This window comes from Protomyctophum bolini (assembly GCF_963924005.1).
Source record: "Protomyctophum bolini genome assembly, chromosome: 11".
NCBI lineage: Eukaryota > Metazoa > Chordata > Actinopteri > Myctophiformes > Myctophidae > Protomyctophum > Protomyctophum bolini.
The window spans coordinates 39,588,326-39,603,325 of NC_137872.1; the positions used below are offsets into that span (position 1 = coordinate 39,588,326).

Below are 15,000 nucleotides of genomic sequence, written 5' to 3' on the forward strand. Positions count from 1 at the left end.
GGTATTGCAGCGCTGGGCCAGAGCTGGTCCGTTGACTATCATCGCGCACGTTCACGATGACACGTGAACGCTGTTTCATGCGTGAACGGTACAGTCAACGGCACAGCGCGTTCAGGTGTTTGGGTCCAATCCATGCCAGAATGCACTCTGTTCCTATACCCGGAAGGCGGAGTGAAATCGCCTTCATGCGCTTTTGAGCAACAAGTGGATGGGAGGAGAAATCCGGTGACGTCTGAATTAATATATACTCTAAGCATCATCCTCACTCCTCCTGTCTGTCTGTCTGTCTGTCTGTCTCTAAATGGTAAATGGTGTATTTATATAGCGCCTTTATCCAAGGCGCATTACATTCACCCATTCACCCATTCTCACACACACACACACACACACACACACACACACACACACACACACACACACACACACACACACACACACACACACACACACACACACACACACACACACACACACACACGGCGGAGGAAACCATGCAAGGCACCAACCAGCACATACTTGGGAGCAATTAGGCGTTCAGAATCTTGCTCAAGGACACTTGGACACTAACTCTGGGGGAGCGCACAGGGTTCGAACTGGCAACCTTACGGACGGTTAACATCCAGCCACTCCCTGAGCCACAGCCGCTCTCTCTCTCTGTCTCTCTCTCTCTTTGAAGTTGCCCTCCCTCTCCCCTCGTCTCTCGCTCCTTTCTCTTCTGCTCTCATTACTCTCTCTCTCCTCGTCTTAATCTACTCTCTCTCTGCCTCTCTCTCTCTCTCTCTCTCTCTGATGTAACCGCCCCTTTTGTTCCCATCAGCCCCAGCGTGTTTATTTGTTCACATTTCTCTCTCTCTCTCTCTCTCTCTCTCTCTCTGTACACACAGCTGTGTGCGCGAGCGTGCTCTCGTCCCTTTGATTAGGTACAGCTCAGCCAGATAAATTGGTATCGCTCGCACGCACGCACGCACGCACGCACGCACGCACGCACGCACGCACGCACGCACGCACGCACGCACGCACGCACGCACGCACGCACACACACACACACACACACACACACACACACACACACACACACACACACACACACACACACACACACACACACACACACACACACACACACACACACACACAGCTCAGATCCCTCAGTTGATGACAGTTCTGCCTCAGTGTGCTCTCAACCTCTCTCTCTCTCTCTCTCTCTCTCTATGTCTCTCCATCTTGTTTCTCCTTCTCTCTCCCTCCCGTTTCCTGTACTAGACCTGGGAGGGAGGGGGGAGTGGGGAGGGAGGGATGCTTTGGAAAAGGAGGGACACAAAGGAAGATGAGGTGAAGAAAGCGAGCAAGACAGGGCGAGGGAGAGAGAGAGAGAGAGAGACAGAGAGAGAGAGAGAGAGAGCTAGAGAGAGATGGCACAGCAGGGGAGCAGGCGGGAATGAGAGAGCGACAGCAAAAGGGAGAGAGAGAGAGAAAGAGAGGAGGGGGGAGTGGTTTGATCAGCAGCCAACGTTATATCCTTGTCAGTCTGCAGAGGAGAGAGAGAGAGAGAGAGAGAGAGAGAGAGGGGGGGGGGGGGGGGGGTGGAGGCAACATGCTGCCTCAATGCACTGCTGCTCTCTGTTGAATGTCAGCCTCTCCTCTCCTCTCCTCTCCTCTCCTCTCCTCTCCTCTCCTCTCCTCTCCTCTCCTCTCCTCTCCTCTCCTCTCCTCTCCTCTCCTTGCACCTCCCCCTCCCCCTCTTTGACCTTCCTCTCTCTGCACTGTGCAGTGTCAACAACCCTCCAGCAGATGGCGACTGGCGTGAGGCTATAATAACTGCCTGGGGGGGGGGGGGGTGGCTGGACGGCCAACATCCAAACGAGACGGTGACCTAGTGAGACGGTGGGAGGTCCTTGGAGAGCGCCAGACTGTAAGCGGCAAGCGTGGTTGTCAAAAACAAGGACCCCCCAAGGGCCCCCCCCCCCCACACACACACACACACTCTCTCTCCCCCTGAAGGCCCCCCCGCGGAGCCGTTAAAAACCTACGATCAGCTCCTGATCAGTTCTCTCACACACACACACACACCGCCCTTTTTCGTCTGTGCCAAGGTCAGCGGGTTTATATGTTATCGATCGGGGTGGGGGGGGGGTGATGGGGGGGGGACCACGAGACGCTGATCAGTCAATCCTCCCAAGACGCGATCTAGAGCTCATGGATTTTATATTGGCCTCCGTCGATGTGACGATACATCACTGTCCACTGAACACTGAAGCACCTGCCTGAACCTCTCTCCCTCTCTCTAGCTGTCTCTCTCTCTCTCTCTCTCTCTCTCTCTCTCTCCCTCTCTCTAGCTGTCTCTCTCTCTCCCTCTCCCTCTCTCTCTCTCTCTCTCTCTCTCTCTCTCTCTCTCTCCCTCTCTCTAGCTGTCTCTCTCTCTCCCTCTCTCTCTCTCTCTCTCTCTCCCTCTCTCTAGCTGTCTCTCTCTCTCTCTCTCTCCCTCTCTCTAGCTGTCTCTCTCTCTCTCTCTCTCTCCCTCTCCCTCTCTCTCCCTCTCTCTCTCTCCCTCAATGCTTCACAGGAGCTGACAATCGTTTCCTGCATTGGAAAGAATCAACAGTAAATCATTGGGGCGAGAGCACGCTTATTTATTTATCTCTGTGTGTGTGTGTGTGTGTGTGTGTGTGTGTGTGTGTGTGTGTGTGTGTGTGTGTGTGTGTGTTTGTTTCCCCTGCATGACGAGGAGAGGAGGATGATGCGAGGCGAAGACAACGACTCAGTACTCTAAAGGGCTCCATTTTCGTCACCGCTAAACCTCTTATCCCTGAACTTCTTTGCCTTTTTTTTTTTTACTATTTTGAAAAAAAAAAATTGAATAGTTCAACTATAGCCAATATACATTGACACGTTGTGAGCTTGCCGTTGCGTTCTATTGGGCAGGAAGGAGGAGGGGAGGCGGGCTCATAGGTTGGTGGACCAATAGGGTTTCCAGCGCCAGGGTGTGCATGTTTGTGTGTGTGTGTGTGTGTGTGTGTGTGTGTGTGTGTGTGTGTGTGTGTGTGTGTGTGTGTGTGTGTGTGTGGTGTGTGTGCGTGTGCGCGTGTGTGTGAGGGACGGTAAACAGCAACACGTTAAAGTTCTACTCACTAGTCGAACTAAGAGGCATATTGCGCTTAATATAATGTGATTCGATTCGATTCCGATTATTGGGCTCACGATTCGATTCAAAAAAAATTCTAAAGCATTTTTCTTCCAGATTCAAAACTATTCTCTATTCAAAATGATTCTCGATTCAATACTATACTAATACAATACAGCTGTGCTGATCTGAAGTGACTATAGTACTGACTACATGTAACTTGAAAATGACTGAAGACATGATGTTTACTGACACCCCTACTAAACACTGTTATCCATGATGGCAGCAGCCTGGTTGCCTCCTGTGCCACGGAACCACAACAAACCGCTTTGACCAGGGTTGCCACATTTCGTGACTGTGCGAGAGAAACAAGCAACCAGGTCTATGAAAATGTTAAACAGGCCATCAGATCAAGTCAGAAAATTCGATAAAAGTCGGAAATAAGTCTAAAATAAGCTATAGTGCTGACTGTCAAACATCATTGTCCAATGTTGTTTTAGAGCAGTGGTTCACAAACATTTCCATGTCAAGGACCACCGATATTTTAAAGAAACTTTAGAGATAAACAAGTCCAAAGTAGCTTATAATGACTAGACTTGGCAACACTGGGAACAGTTCTACAATCTAAAAGAAAAGAAAAAAAAGAAAGAAAAAATGACCTAATTCATTCGAATTGTTGTTATTGCAATGTACGAGCCGCGTTTGCGCGTCTTACTTGTACTAATACTATTGACATTGAGTGACCTCAGTTTCCTCCAGGGGTTGAATTGTCCCTTTAATTGTATTTCATTTGGGAGGGACAGAACATGTCCATTCATATTCATATGGACACAGCAGCGCAACGGGCGGTACAGTTCAGAGGCGCACTGTACGTGTGCTCACATGGACATCAAAGAGGGCTGGCGTTCCTGTCCTTTCATCTCTCTGTATGAAGTGTCCTCTCTCTCTCTTTCTCTCTCTCTCTCTCTCTCTCTCTCTCTCTCTCTCTCTCTCTCTCTCTCTCTCTCTCTCTCTCTCTCTCTAGACCATGAATGAATGAATGCAGCATTTTGCTGTGATGGTGAAAGAAATGCAAATGTCTCCCGTTCCCGTTGAAGGCGACGTTCAGGAGAATTGCCTTTTTCCCCCTAACTCTCCTGAACTTAAATGCAAAATAATGGAACTCTTTGTATGAATCAATGCAGTACTGTATATGCGCCGCGTCTCCAGTAACGGGCTAAAAAAAATTCAAACTAAATTCCAGTCAAAAGTGACCTTTTTTAGAAATCTCAGCCCCTCTATAGCATTCTCTCCATGGCGTCCACGGCATGCTGTGCTTTTCAATGCTGTGCTTTTCAGCTGCAGATCCCTGCACAACTGAAGAGCTCAAATGTGTGAAAGCCTCCATAAACTGCAGTTTCACCTCACATTCACCTGGAACCGTGTTGTGACAAGGCTGTTGGTTGATTGATTGCTTGATTGATTGATTGGCCTATAATGATAAGTTCCTGCCAGTGCCCAATACAACATTTGTCTTGTGTCTTGTCTGTGTTTAATGGCTGCCCCAATGCATTTCAAATGGAAGTCACATGGTTTGACGAAACATTTCTGTTTGATGGCTGTGTTGTGCCCCCCTCCCCCGCATCAAATAAACATGTTTGGTCAAACCATGTGACTTCCATTGGAAATGCATTGGGGGGCCGGCGGCCATTAAACACGGACAAGACAAATGTTGTATGCATGTTGCAAAGGTGTGAGTCAGGCCAAAATAAGGCCTCCACAAACCATCAAAAAGACCACAACAATACAACAATATGAAGTGAACACGTACATACGTACGACGAATTGGGCTTAATGCTTCAAATTTGTCCGTGCATGAACTTTTTTTTGTTTGTCACTACTGTGTGCGTGCTTGCTTGTGTGCGCGTGTGCGTGTGCGTGGTCTCACCTCATGTTTGGGGCATTTGACGGAGAAGTCATCGTCATGGAACGTACAGCCTATAGGAAGAAGGAACACAGAGACATGGAGACCAATGAGAGAGCAGATAGAAGGTACAGCCTATGAGCGTCGCAGTCCCGCCCCCTTTCATGAGGACGCCAGGCCCAGGAAATGATTAGATAGACATTTGATAGACATTTCAGAAAGTATTTATTTAAAGACGGTCACGCCGCGGACAAAGCCAACTCGAGTCGTGACAAATCATGACAACAAACACAATATTTGGACCAAACAAATAATTACAAAGAAGAAAAACAACAAAAAAGGTGTTGTCACCTGCCTGTTTTTTCTTCTTTCTAATTATTTGTTCGGCCCCCCCTTTGTACGAGGCTTAAAAGGTCTTTAAATAAATACTTTTGTAAATGTCTATGAGGAGAATTAACGGGGAATCATTTCCTGGACCCTGGTAGGGGGGCGGGACTGCGACGCTCTATAGCAGAGCTGTAGAAGAAGAGAGCCAAGCCAAGAATGTCCATATTAGGTCATCCCTATACGTTCTACGCCTGACAACAACCGGAGGAACATGAACACAAGGTTTGAAAACACACACACACACACACACACACACACACACGCACGCACGCACGCACACAACCAGCTTGGTGAGCGATGTGCCTGCTTGGTAAACTAACTAATGTCCCCATTACTGTGCATCATCAACTAGAATCTATATGATTGTGCGCATCCTATCTTGTCAGATAGTGCCAGCAGGTGCTTAATTGCAGGCGAAAGCTTGTTTCCGCCAGTATAGAGTATTGCTATAAAATGCTAACAAGATTCCTAGTGGACATTTCTTGGCTGAATTCCAATACCCAAAATCTATCGCTCACTCCCTCGCTCACTCACTCACTCACTCAGTCGCTCCCTCGCTGCGTGCGTGCGTGTAGTGCACTTTGTAAAAGCACTTTGGTTAAACAGCGCTAAAGAAATGCAGAGCATTAATAAGAAATCTGCATGGAAGCAATGGCGCGCGCACACACACACACACACACACACACACACACACACACACACACACACACACACACACACTCCCCCCTATCTCTCGCTCATCATCGCATTTATTCAGCTCTCTGCACGCTCTCGCTCTCTCTCTCTCTCGCTCTCTGTCTATCTTCTATCACTCTACAATATTCTGTCTTGATGCATTTCCCTTTCCTTATTTAAGCCCCGTCCGAACCAGACCCCCCCCCCCCCCCCCCTCTACTCTCCACCCTTTTCATTTCTTCCATTCGCTCTGCCCGGCTCATTTGACTGCCCCTCTCTCTCTCTCTCTCTCTCTCTCTCTCTCTCTCTCTCTCTCAATCCACCTTCAATTTTACACTCCCTACCTATCAGCCCCACTCCCCCCACTCCCCACTCCCGCCACCCATTCATCTACTCCTCTCTGGCCCCATGCTTTTCTTTGCTTCCCTCTCTGTCCGTCTGTCCCCCCATTTCTCTCTCTGTGCTCTCTCTTACCTATCTCTTTAGCACACACATAGTGGTATTTGGGGGAGGGTCTTACCTATCTCTTTAGCACACACGTAGTGGTATTTGGGGGAGGGTCTTGCCTATCTCTTTAGCAAACACACATAGTGGTATTTGGGGGAGGGTCTTACCTATCTCTTTAGCACACACGTAGTGGTATTTGGGGGAGGGTCTTACCTATCTCTTTAGCACACACACATAGTGGTATTTGGGGGAGGGTCTTACCTATCTCTTTAGCACACACGTAGTGGTATTTGGGGGAGGGTCTTACCTATCTCTTTAGCACACATGTAGTGGTATTTGGGGGAGGGTCTTGCCTATCTCTTTAGCACACACACACATAGTAGTATTTGGGGGAGGGTCTTGCCTATCTCTTTAGCACACACACGTAGTGGTATTTGGGGGAGGGTCGTGCCTATCTCTTTAGCACACACGTAGCGGTATTTGGGGGAGGGTCTTACCTATCTCTTTAGCACACACATAGTGGTATTTGGGGGAGGGTCTTACCTATCTCTTTAGCACACACATAGTGGTATTTGGGGGAGGGTCTTACCTATCTCTTTAGCACACACATAGTGGTATTTGGGGGAGGGTCTTACCTATCTCTTTAGCAGACACATAGTGGTATTTGGGGGAGGGTCTTACCTATCTCTTTAGCACACACACATAGTGGTATTTGGGGGAGGGTCTTGCCTATCTCTTTAGCACACACACATAGTGGTATTTGGGAGGGTCTTACCTATTTCTTTAGCACACACGTAGTGGTATTTACGATGGCAGCCTCTCCAGCAGCAGAGAAGGGACGCCCCCGCAATCTGGCACTTGTAGCAGTCCTGCAAGGGTCAGACGGACAGACAGGCAGGCAGGCAGGCAGGCAGGCAGGCAGGCAGGCAGGCAGGCAGGCAGGCAGGCAGGCAGGGGGAGAGAGAGAGAAGGAGAGAAGAGAGAGACAGATGGTTAACAATGCCTCATTTGCTATTTTGGGCATATACTGTATATCTCATATTATGGTCTATTCATTGCATGGTCATTGTATCCACCTCTCATTACCGTGTATTGTTGCTGTCGTCGGGCAGAAACCTCTTGTCGCCATATTTTAACTTTTTGTGAGGTTTTTTTTTGTAAGCTTGAAAATCAGCTTGAATTTGAATTCTATAAAGTAACAGTTTTGCACATTGCGAGGTCTGCGCCCCACAGTGATGTCATGTAAGCTATATCAGTGCATTGCTTAAGTCTACACAATAAGAGCATGTAGAATAATTGTTATTTTGATCAACGCTTGTCTGTTATCCATACTATAAGGGCTCTGGTCAGGCGCTTCTGCCAGTGGGCCTAATGAGGACAACTCCTTTCACCTGTGCCATTTCCAGCCTCTGCCTCAGCCAGTTGAGGCTCAACCAATCAGGCTCTGCCAGTGGGCCGAATTGATTGCCAAGTACACTTTTCAGTTTGCAGTCTTCACACACATGTAGGCACATACAGAGATCTCCATGTGGGACAGTTGAAACGGGTGCTATGATGACAACGTATATCATTAGGTTCCCAAGTTGCATCGTTCCCAAGTAGCCCGGTGGCCGACTGCGACGGGCACGTACAGGTCTATAGTCTCTCCTAATGGTACCAACGTCAATACAGCATGGAATTGTGGACAAAACCTTATCCAACGATAACAAGATTATATTCTTTAGTTTTGGGTGTGTGTGCATGCGGCTAAATCTCATCAAGCGGTGGCTCCGTGGCTCAAATTCCGAATACAAAAATGGGCCTTTCTATGGAAAAGGGTTGAAAAGCACTGAGCTACAGTGTATGGTTATACCGTTTGTGTGGAGCTGACGGCGGCCTCCTTCAGGCCGTACAGCCTCCCAGACACCATCACCACTCCCTTAGTCCAGATGGCACAGTTCTCGTGAGCCCAGTGCTCGTTGGCCTCGGCCTCGCCCCGCAGCCTCTGGAACAAGCCTCCGCCTCCTCCCCGCTGGTCGACTCCTTCCTGCTTGTCACCGCCTCCCTGCTGGTCACCCAAGGTTATTACAGTTAACTAAAAACTATTTTCGTTAACTGAAACTAAATAAAAACTAGAAAAGGAAGAGAAAAACGATTGCGAACTGAAACTGTATTGTGCGTTTACAAAACGAACTAAAAGTAACTAAAACTAGTTTTAGTCAGTTTGAGAACCACTGATATAGAAACATGGGTTTTTCGGAAAACTGTCAGGATTTAGAAGGCATTTGTAGAATCTTTTCTCAGGTGTCTTACTGGTTTATATAAGCTTAATCAGTAACTGAATATTCATTTTTAAGTTTTTATTACACAATACTTACTTTGGCCCTTTTCAATCCTGCACCTGACTTCTTCGTCAGGTGCAGAGAGGGCAGAAAAAAGACTAAAATAAGACAACAAATTAAGCGTTTTCACAAACAAACAAAAAATATACCAAACCCGCTCTAAAAACCAACTAAAACTAACTGAATTAGAAAATTTTAAATAAAGTCCAAACTAAAACTAAAACTAAAACTATAATGAAAAAAAAAAAAAAAACTATTATAACCTTGTGGTCACCGCCGCCTCCCGACTGGTCACCGGAGCCCTCCGTGGAGCTTGCATCGCTCTCCATGGCGGTGGCATCGCCTGCCGTGGCGGTGGCATCGCCTGCCGTAACGGTGGCATCGCCTGCCGTCGTAGTGGTGTTATCCCCCGTAGCGGTGGTGGTGTTTCCTCCCGTAGTGGTGCCGTTACCCGCCGTAGCAGTGGTGTTACCCGCCGTAGCGCTGCCGTTATCCGCCGTAGCAGTGGTGTTAGCCCCTGTAGCGCTGGCGTTACCCGCCGTAGCAGTGTTTTTATCCGCCGTAGCAGTGGTGTTAGCCCCCGTATCGCTGGCGTTACCCGCCGTAGCACTGGTGTTAGCCCCCGTAGCGCTGGCGTTACCCGCCGTAGCAGTGGTGTTAGCCCCCGTAGCGCTGCCGTTACCCGCCGTAGCAGTGGTGTTAGCCCCCGTAGCGCTGCCGTTACCCGCCGTAGCAGTGGTGTTAGCCCCCATAGCGCTGCCGTTACCCGCCGTAGCAGTGGTGTTATCCGCCGTAGCGGTGGTGTTTCCCCCCGTAGCAGTGGTGTTAGCCCCCGTAGCGCTGGCGTTACCCGCCGTAGCAGTGGTGTTAGCCCACGTAGCGCTGGCGTTACCCGCCGTAGCAGTGGTGTTAGCCCCCGTAGCGCTGCCTGTGTGTGCTAAAGAGATAGCCGTAGCGGTGGCGTTATCCCTCGTGGCCTGGAGCTCACGCATCCGTCTGAACCTCTCTCGGAGCGTTATCCTGCGCGGGCCTCCTCCTCCACCACCACCACCTTCGCCAGTGGAGAAAAAAAGAAAAAGGTAGTCCCATTTATTTACTTCAGTGAAAGTATAAATTACTGCAATACGGAAATACTCACTTGGGTAAAATGTACAAAAGTAGATGCGGAAAGACACGTTTCAAGTTTTCAAATGTGTAAAAATATCTTTAAAAAATTGTCAAAATGTAGGCTGTATAGGGCTGAAGAGGTTAATGTAGTTTTGTAGTAATAATCACTAACGTTGTCAAATAGCCTACCGTATTGTTTTCCGAATATAAGACCACTCTGATTATAAGACGACCCCCCAAATTTTCAAGACTCATTTGTGGGGAAATAAATAGTCCCAAATTAAAATATGACCCCCATTTTTTGGGATATGGTAATAGAGGGTATGCGCATGCTTAAAGTGAATGGCACATCGAGTGGCAAAGCAACAGGCAAAGTGAGTTTAACATTGTTTAATGTTGTTTAATGCAATCAGATAGGACTTTTTATGTATGTATGGGCTGTCAAGGCCAGGAAAGTAGTTTTTTGCCACTCAGTAGGCGTTCCTGCATAACTTCCTGGTTTGACGGGTCGGTAGACTAATATGCATGTCAAACTGGGGGGGGGTCCTTGAAATTAACCGGGTTGAGAATCACCGCTATAGAGCCGTAAAAATCTTCTCTTATGGGAGGTCCCTGCATGGTATATCTTTTCAAATGGGGGGTCCGCGGGGATATAATTAGTGTCACTTTTGGGGGTCACTTGACATGGAAAAAGGTTTGGGAAGCACTGCATTACACCACTGACCTCCTCTCCTCTCCGCTCGATCCGCCCGTCTGTGTCGGTGCCAGTGATGGTGTCCGCCGCTACCGCTGGTACCGCCGCCACTGCTGCCCGCTACAGCGGAGGCGTCCGTACTGCCTTCCTTCTCCCCGCCGCCGCCTTCTCCCTCTCCCTCGGCCTTGGAGGAGGAGCCGGCCGGCTCCCCTGTGGCGCCGTCGCCGCCCTCCTGACGGCCGCTGCTGCCGCCGTCGGCCGCCGGGCTGCCCTCTGCCCTGAAGCGCTGTTCCGTGTACCGTCTGGACAGGATCTTCCGCGGCATGCTGTCCTCCGTGTAGTAGGGCCCGCACAGGTCGCCCAGGTCCCTGTAGTTGGCCGGCCGCCCGCACAGGCAACACTCGAGACGACGCCGCTGTCCGCGGTCGCCGTCCGCGCGGTCGTCCCCGCGGTGGACGTCCACCGCGGGTCCCTGGCGCATGGCGGCGGCGCGCGGCACTATCCTGGCCACCGTGACGGGGTTCTTCATCTTCAGGAGCCTCCTCTTCCGCCGCTTCTGAAGGACCAGGGCCTCCTCGGGCCCGTTGACCACGGCGCACCACGAGGGGAAGTCGCGGGCGTCGGTGACCCGCACGTAGGGGCGGAAGGACAGCCTGGCGTCCTTGGGGAGGGGCCGGCGGCGGATCCGTTTCATGGCGACCGCCTCCTTCTTCCTCTCCGGCGCCGTGACCACGGGGCCCGCGACGTCCCCCTCCTCCTCCTCCTCCTTTTCCTGGCTCGTTTCCGCTCCGCCCCTCTTCTCCCGCTCCTCTCGCTCCCTCTCCTCCTTCTCCCTCTGCTCGCAGCCGGCCGCCCTCACCACGGCCTCGATGACCTCCAGGGCGTCCTTCATGCCGGGCTTCGGCCCGGGCTTCTTGTACACCTTGACGGGCTTGCCGGGGATCTGCTCCCCCGCCGCCGGAGCCCTCCCTCGTTTCCTCTTGGCGGGGTTGGCCGAGGGTTTCCGGCCTCTCCGGGGCTTCTGGGGGAGCTCCGTGCCGGCGGCCTGGGCGGGGGGTTCCGTCGTCGTCGTCTCGGCGTGGCTGAGGGGACGAGGCGAAGACGACTCGGCGGACGGCGTCTTGATTTCTTCCGTCGTCGCCGCTACCTCCTCCCGCTCTTGTCGCTGTGGTTGTTGTTGTTGTTGTTGTTGTGTCTGTTCCGGCGTTTCGGGCGATGTCGTCTCGGGCGCGTCCGCTCCCTCTGCCACGAGGGCCGCCGCCGGCTGACCTTTCCGTCGCTTCCTCCTCGTCTTCAGGTGCATCTCGTGGTTGTTCTTGATGGCCCTCTGCTTGGCGAGCCGCGGCGTCGTGACGATCAGGCTCTGGGCCTCCAGGGCGACCTCCGAGGCGTCCGTGCTCTCCACCATGGCCCATCGCTTCCTCTTGGTCCTGGTGGACTTTGTGCCGCCGCCGCCTGCGGCCGAGTCCGGTGGAGCCCCTGCTGGGGCCGCCGGCTGTGTTAACTCTCCGCGGGCGCCTGCCGCAGACACCGCCTCCTTCTGGGCCCCCGTCGAGTTCCAAACCTCGACACCTGCCGACTCCCCTTTAGTCTGTTTGCTTCCTGTCGTCTTTTCCCGTCTCACTCCTTCCGGTTTGGCGTTTCCCAGCCTGGTTTCCTCCGGCCTTGCCGCCTCCTCCTCTCGCGCCTCCTGCCTCACCCTTTCCGGGTTCCGCGCCTCCTCCTTTCTCGCGGCGTCCCCGCCCTCTTGTCTCGCTCCCTCCTTTTTAGACTCGACCCGTTTGGCCTCCCCCTTCGGCGCGCCGTCGGTGTCGCTAACCGTCGCAGACGTCTCGCCGTCCTTCGGGACGTGTTGAGACGGAAGCTTGCTGGCCGCGTCGTCCATTAGAGCGCCACCGTCCGACTGCGGAGTCGACGGGAGATGTTTCTTTGAGCCGGGAGATGTTTTCTGCACCATGGCCTCGTATTTCTGCCCCCTGCCCTTGCGTGGCGGGAGCACCTTTGTTTTCGTCGGGCACTGAGGGAGCATGGCGGGCGCCTCGCTTGTGATGTCACCGTCAGCCACCGCGGCGGGCGGTGCGTCTTTGGTCGTCGTGGAAGCGCTCGCGGAGGAGGCTTTCTTGGGCAGCCCTCGCTTCCTTCTGGGGCCGCGGACGCCCTTCTCCTTGGGTTTAGGTGGAGCCTGTTGTTCCACCGGGGTGGCGTCCGGTGGCAGCGGCTTTGGTTTGGGCTTCGGGCCTCTCTTTTTCTTCACGGGCACGGGAGACGGCTCCAGGCTAAGTTTTCGTTTTATCGGAAGAAGCACCGTCTTCTCTTCAGCTTGAGTCGTCAGTGAAGGTGGAACGAGTGGCGCTTTTGCATCTTTGTTCTTGTCCGTTTCAGGAATGACACTTGTGTCCGTGTTCTTGTCTGTTTTAACATTGACACTTGGATCCTCGTGTGTCCTCGGAGAAGCTTCTGCTTTCAGAGGAACCTCAGCGGGTTTTGTCCCAGTCAGAGTTTGTGCTGGAACCTTCTCCTCTGTGTCCTTTTCTTTCTTTTTGCCCTTCTCTTTCTCTTTTGAAAGTGAGCTCTTTCTGGATCTGAGGATCATGTTCTTTCCATCACTTCCCGTCGCTTTTATTTCATAGCTTTCCTGTTTAACTTTGTGGATTACTTGTTTTGCTTCCTGTTTCACTTGTTTTGTTTCCTGGTTCACTTGTTTTGCTTCCTGGTTCACTTGTTTTGCTTCCTGGTTCACTTGTTTTGATTCCTGGTTCACTTGTTTTACTTCCTGGTTCACTTGTTTTGCTTCCTGGTTCAGCAGTTTTGCTTCCTGGATCACTTGTTTTACTTCCTGGTTCACTTGTTTTACTTCCTGGTTCACTTGTTTTACTTCCTGTTTTACTTGTTTTGCTTCTTGGTTCACTTGTTTTACTTCCTGCTTTACTTGTTTTGCTTCCTGGTTAACTTGTTTTGCTTCCTGGTTAACTTGTTTTACTTCCTGGTTTACTTGTGGCACAGTATTTAAGCTCTTCGGTCCTCTCCCCGATGCCTCTGGAGGCTGAATGGTTCCTTCTTGTTGTATGAGCTTTGCTTTAGAGACGGAGCCTTTGGGGCGACCCACGGGGGCCCTGGGGGGCACAATGTCAACAGGAGGTGGATCATCAGCAGGCTTAGGGCCCGGCTTAGGCCCTGGTTTTGGGCCAGGCTTCAGGCCTGGCTTTGGACCCGGTTTGGGTCCAGGTTTCGGCCCAGTTTTAGAACCCGGTTTGGGTCCAGGTTTGCGCCTCACAGGGGGCTCAGCTTTTAGGGGCAGATCTGGTAAAATTGACACAGGTTTCACTACTACTGTAGGGTTGCCCGGTTTAGGCCCGGGTTTTGGCCCAGGTTTAGGTCCAGGCTTAGAAACAGGTTTAGGTCCTGGTTTGGGACCTGGTTTAACTCCTGGTTTTGGGCCTGGTTTCGGGCCCGGTTTTGCTCCAGGTTTGGGGCCAGGTTTGGGGCCAGGCTTTGAACCTGGTTTGGGCCCGGGTTTTCTCTTGGCATTAGGATCGACTTTAGGGGGCACTTCTGGTGCGTTGAACGAGCGGGTGCACATTCTAGAGCGAGAGCCCTCGGTTAAAGGTTTCGGCGCCTGCGTGGAGGAGTCCTGGTGAGCGAGCTCCATCTGCTCCGAGAAGAGGGCGGTTTTGCTGGGGGTCATGCAGGGTGTCTGTGGCGGTGGCGAGGGGTCTCCCTCCTCCTCCTCCTCCTCCTCCTCCCCCCCCCTCCTCCTCCCTGTCTAAGCTCGGCTGTCGGCCAATTCCCGCGCCCAAGGGCGCGAGTCTCCGCCTGCCCCTGGCGTGCTTGCGTCCGAACGCACGCTGCGGCTGAGCGCACGGGTCCACGGGCTCGGGATTGGCCGAGGAGGGGGTGACGGCGCTCGCGCAGCCGATTCCCAGCTCCGCGTCCTCGTCGCCTTTCTTGGGGGAGGGCGGCGTGTCGGCCCAGGAGGGCGGCGAGGGAAGGACGGACCTCCCGGGCAGCTGGGGGGAGTCCGGCTCCAGCACCTTCACGTCGCTGTGATCGACGTGGTCCGGGGTCTGGGTCCGAGTCGGAGGCGCCGGCCTCGCCTTGTCGTCGAGGGCCGAGGAGACGGGCGTGGCCGTCCGGGGCCGAGGAGGAGCCGCGTCGCCCCCGACGGCCGAGTCTCTCTCCGAAGCGCGCTCCGGCAGAGCGGCCGTCGCTGCGGCGCTCTCCGCCGCGTCGGGCTGGCCGGCGGCCTCTGTGGCCTCGGCGTCAGTATGAAGGTCTGGACTGTCCGTCCTGCTGCAGAGCTCTTCAGAAGGCTCCTCGAGCTCCTCCTCTTCTCCGTTACGGACGT

General features: G+C 52.4%; 1 protein-coding gene across 1 annotated transcript in view; it reads right to left on the bottom strand.

The window, feature by feature from the left end:
* The window catches only part of rai1 (retinoic acid induced 1), a gene marked incomplete at both ends in the record, with an annotated part of 38,428 nt that overhangs the window by 4,003 nt on the left and 19,425 nt on the right, over positions 1-15,000 (bottom strand). The window contains 7 exon segments of the mRNA XM_080775199.1: positions 5,049-5,098; positions 7,309-7,402; positions 8,386-8,580; positions 9,118-9,890; positions 10,686-13,209; positions 13,648-14,397; positions 14,399-15,000. The exon segment at positions 14,399-15,000 is cut by the window's right edge and continues 70 nt beyond it. Of these exon segments, the coding sequence (XP_080631325.1) occupies positions 5,049-5,098; positions 7,309-7,402; positions 8,386-8,580; positions 9,118-9,890; positions 10,686-13,209; positions 13,648-14,397; positions 14,399-15,000 (4,988 nt within the window).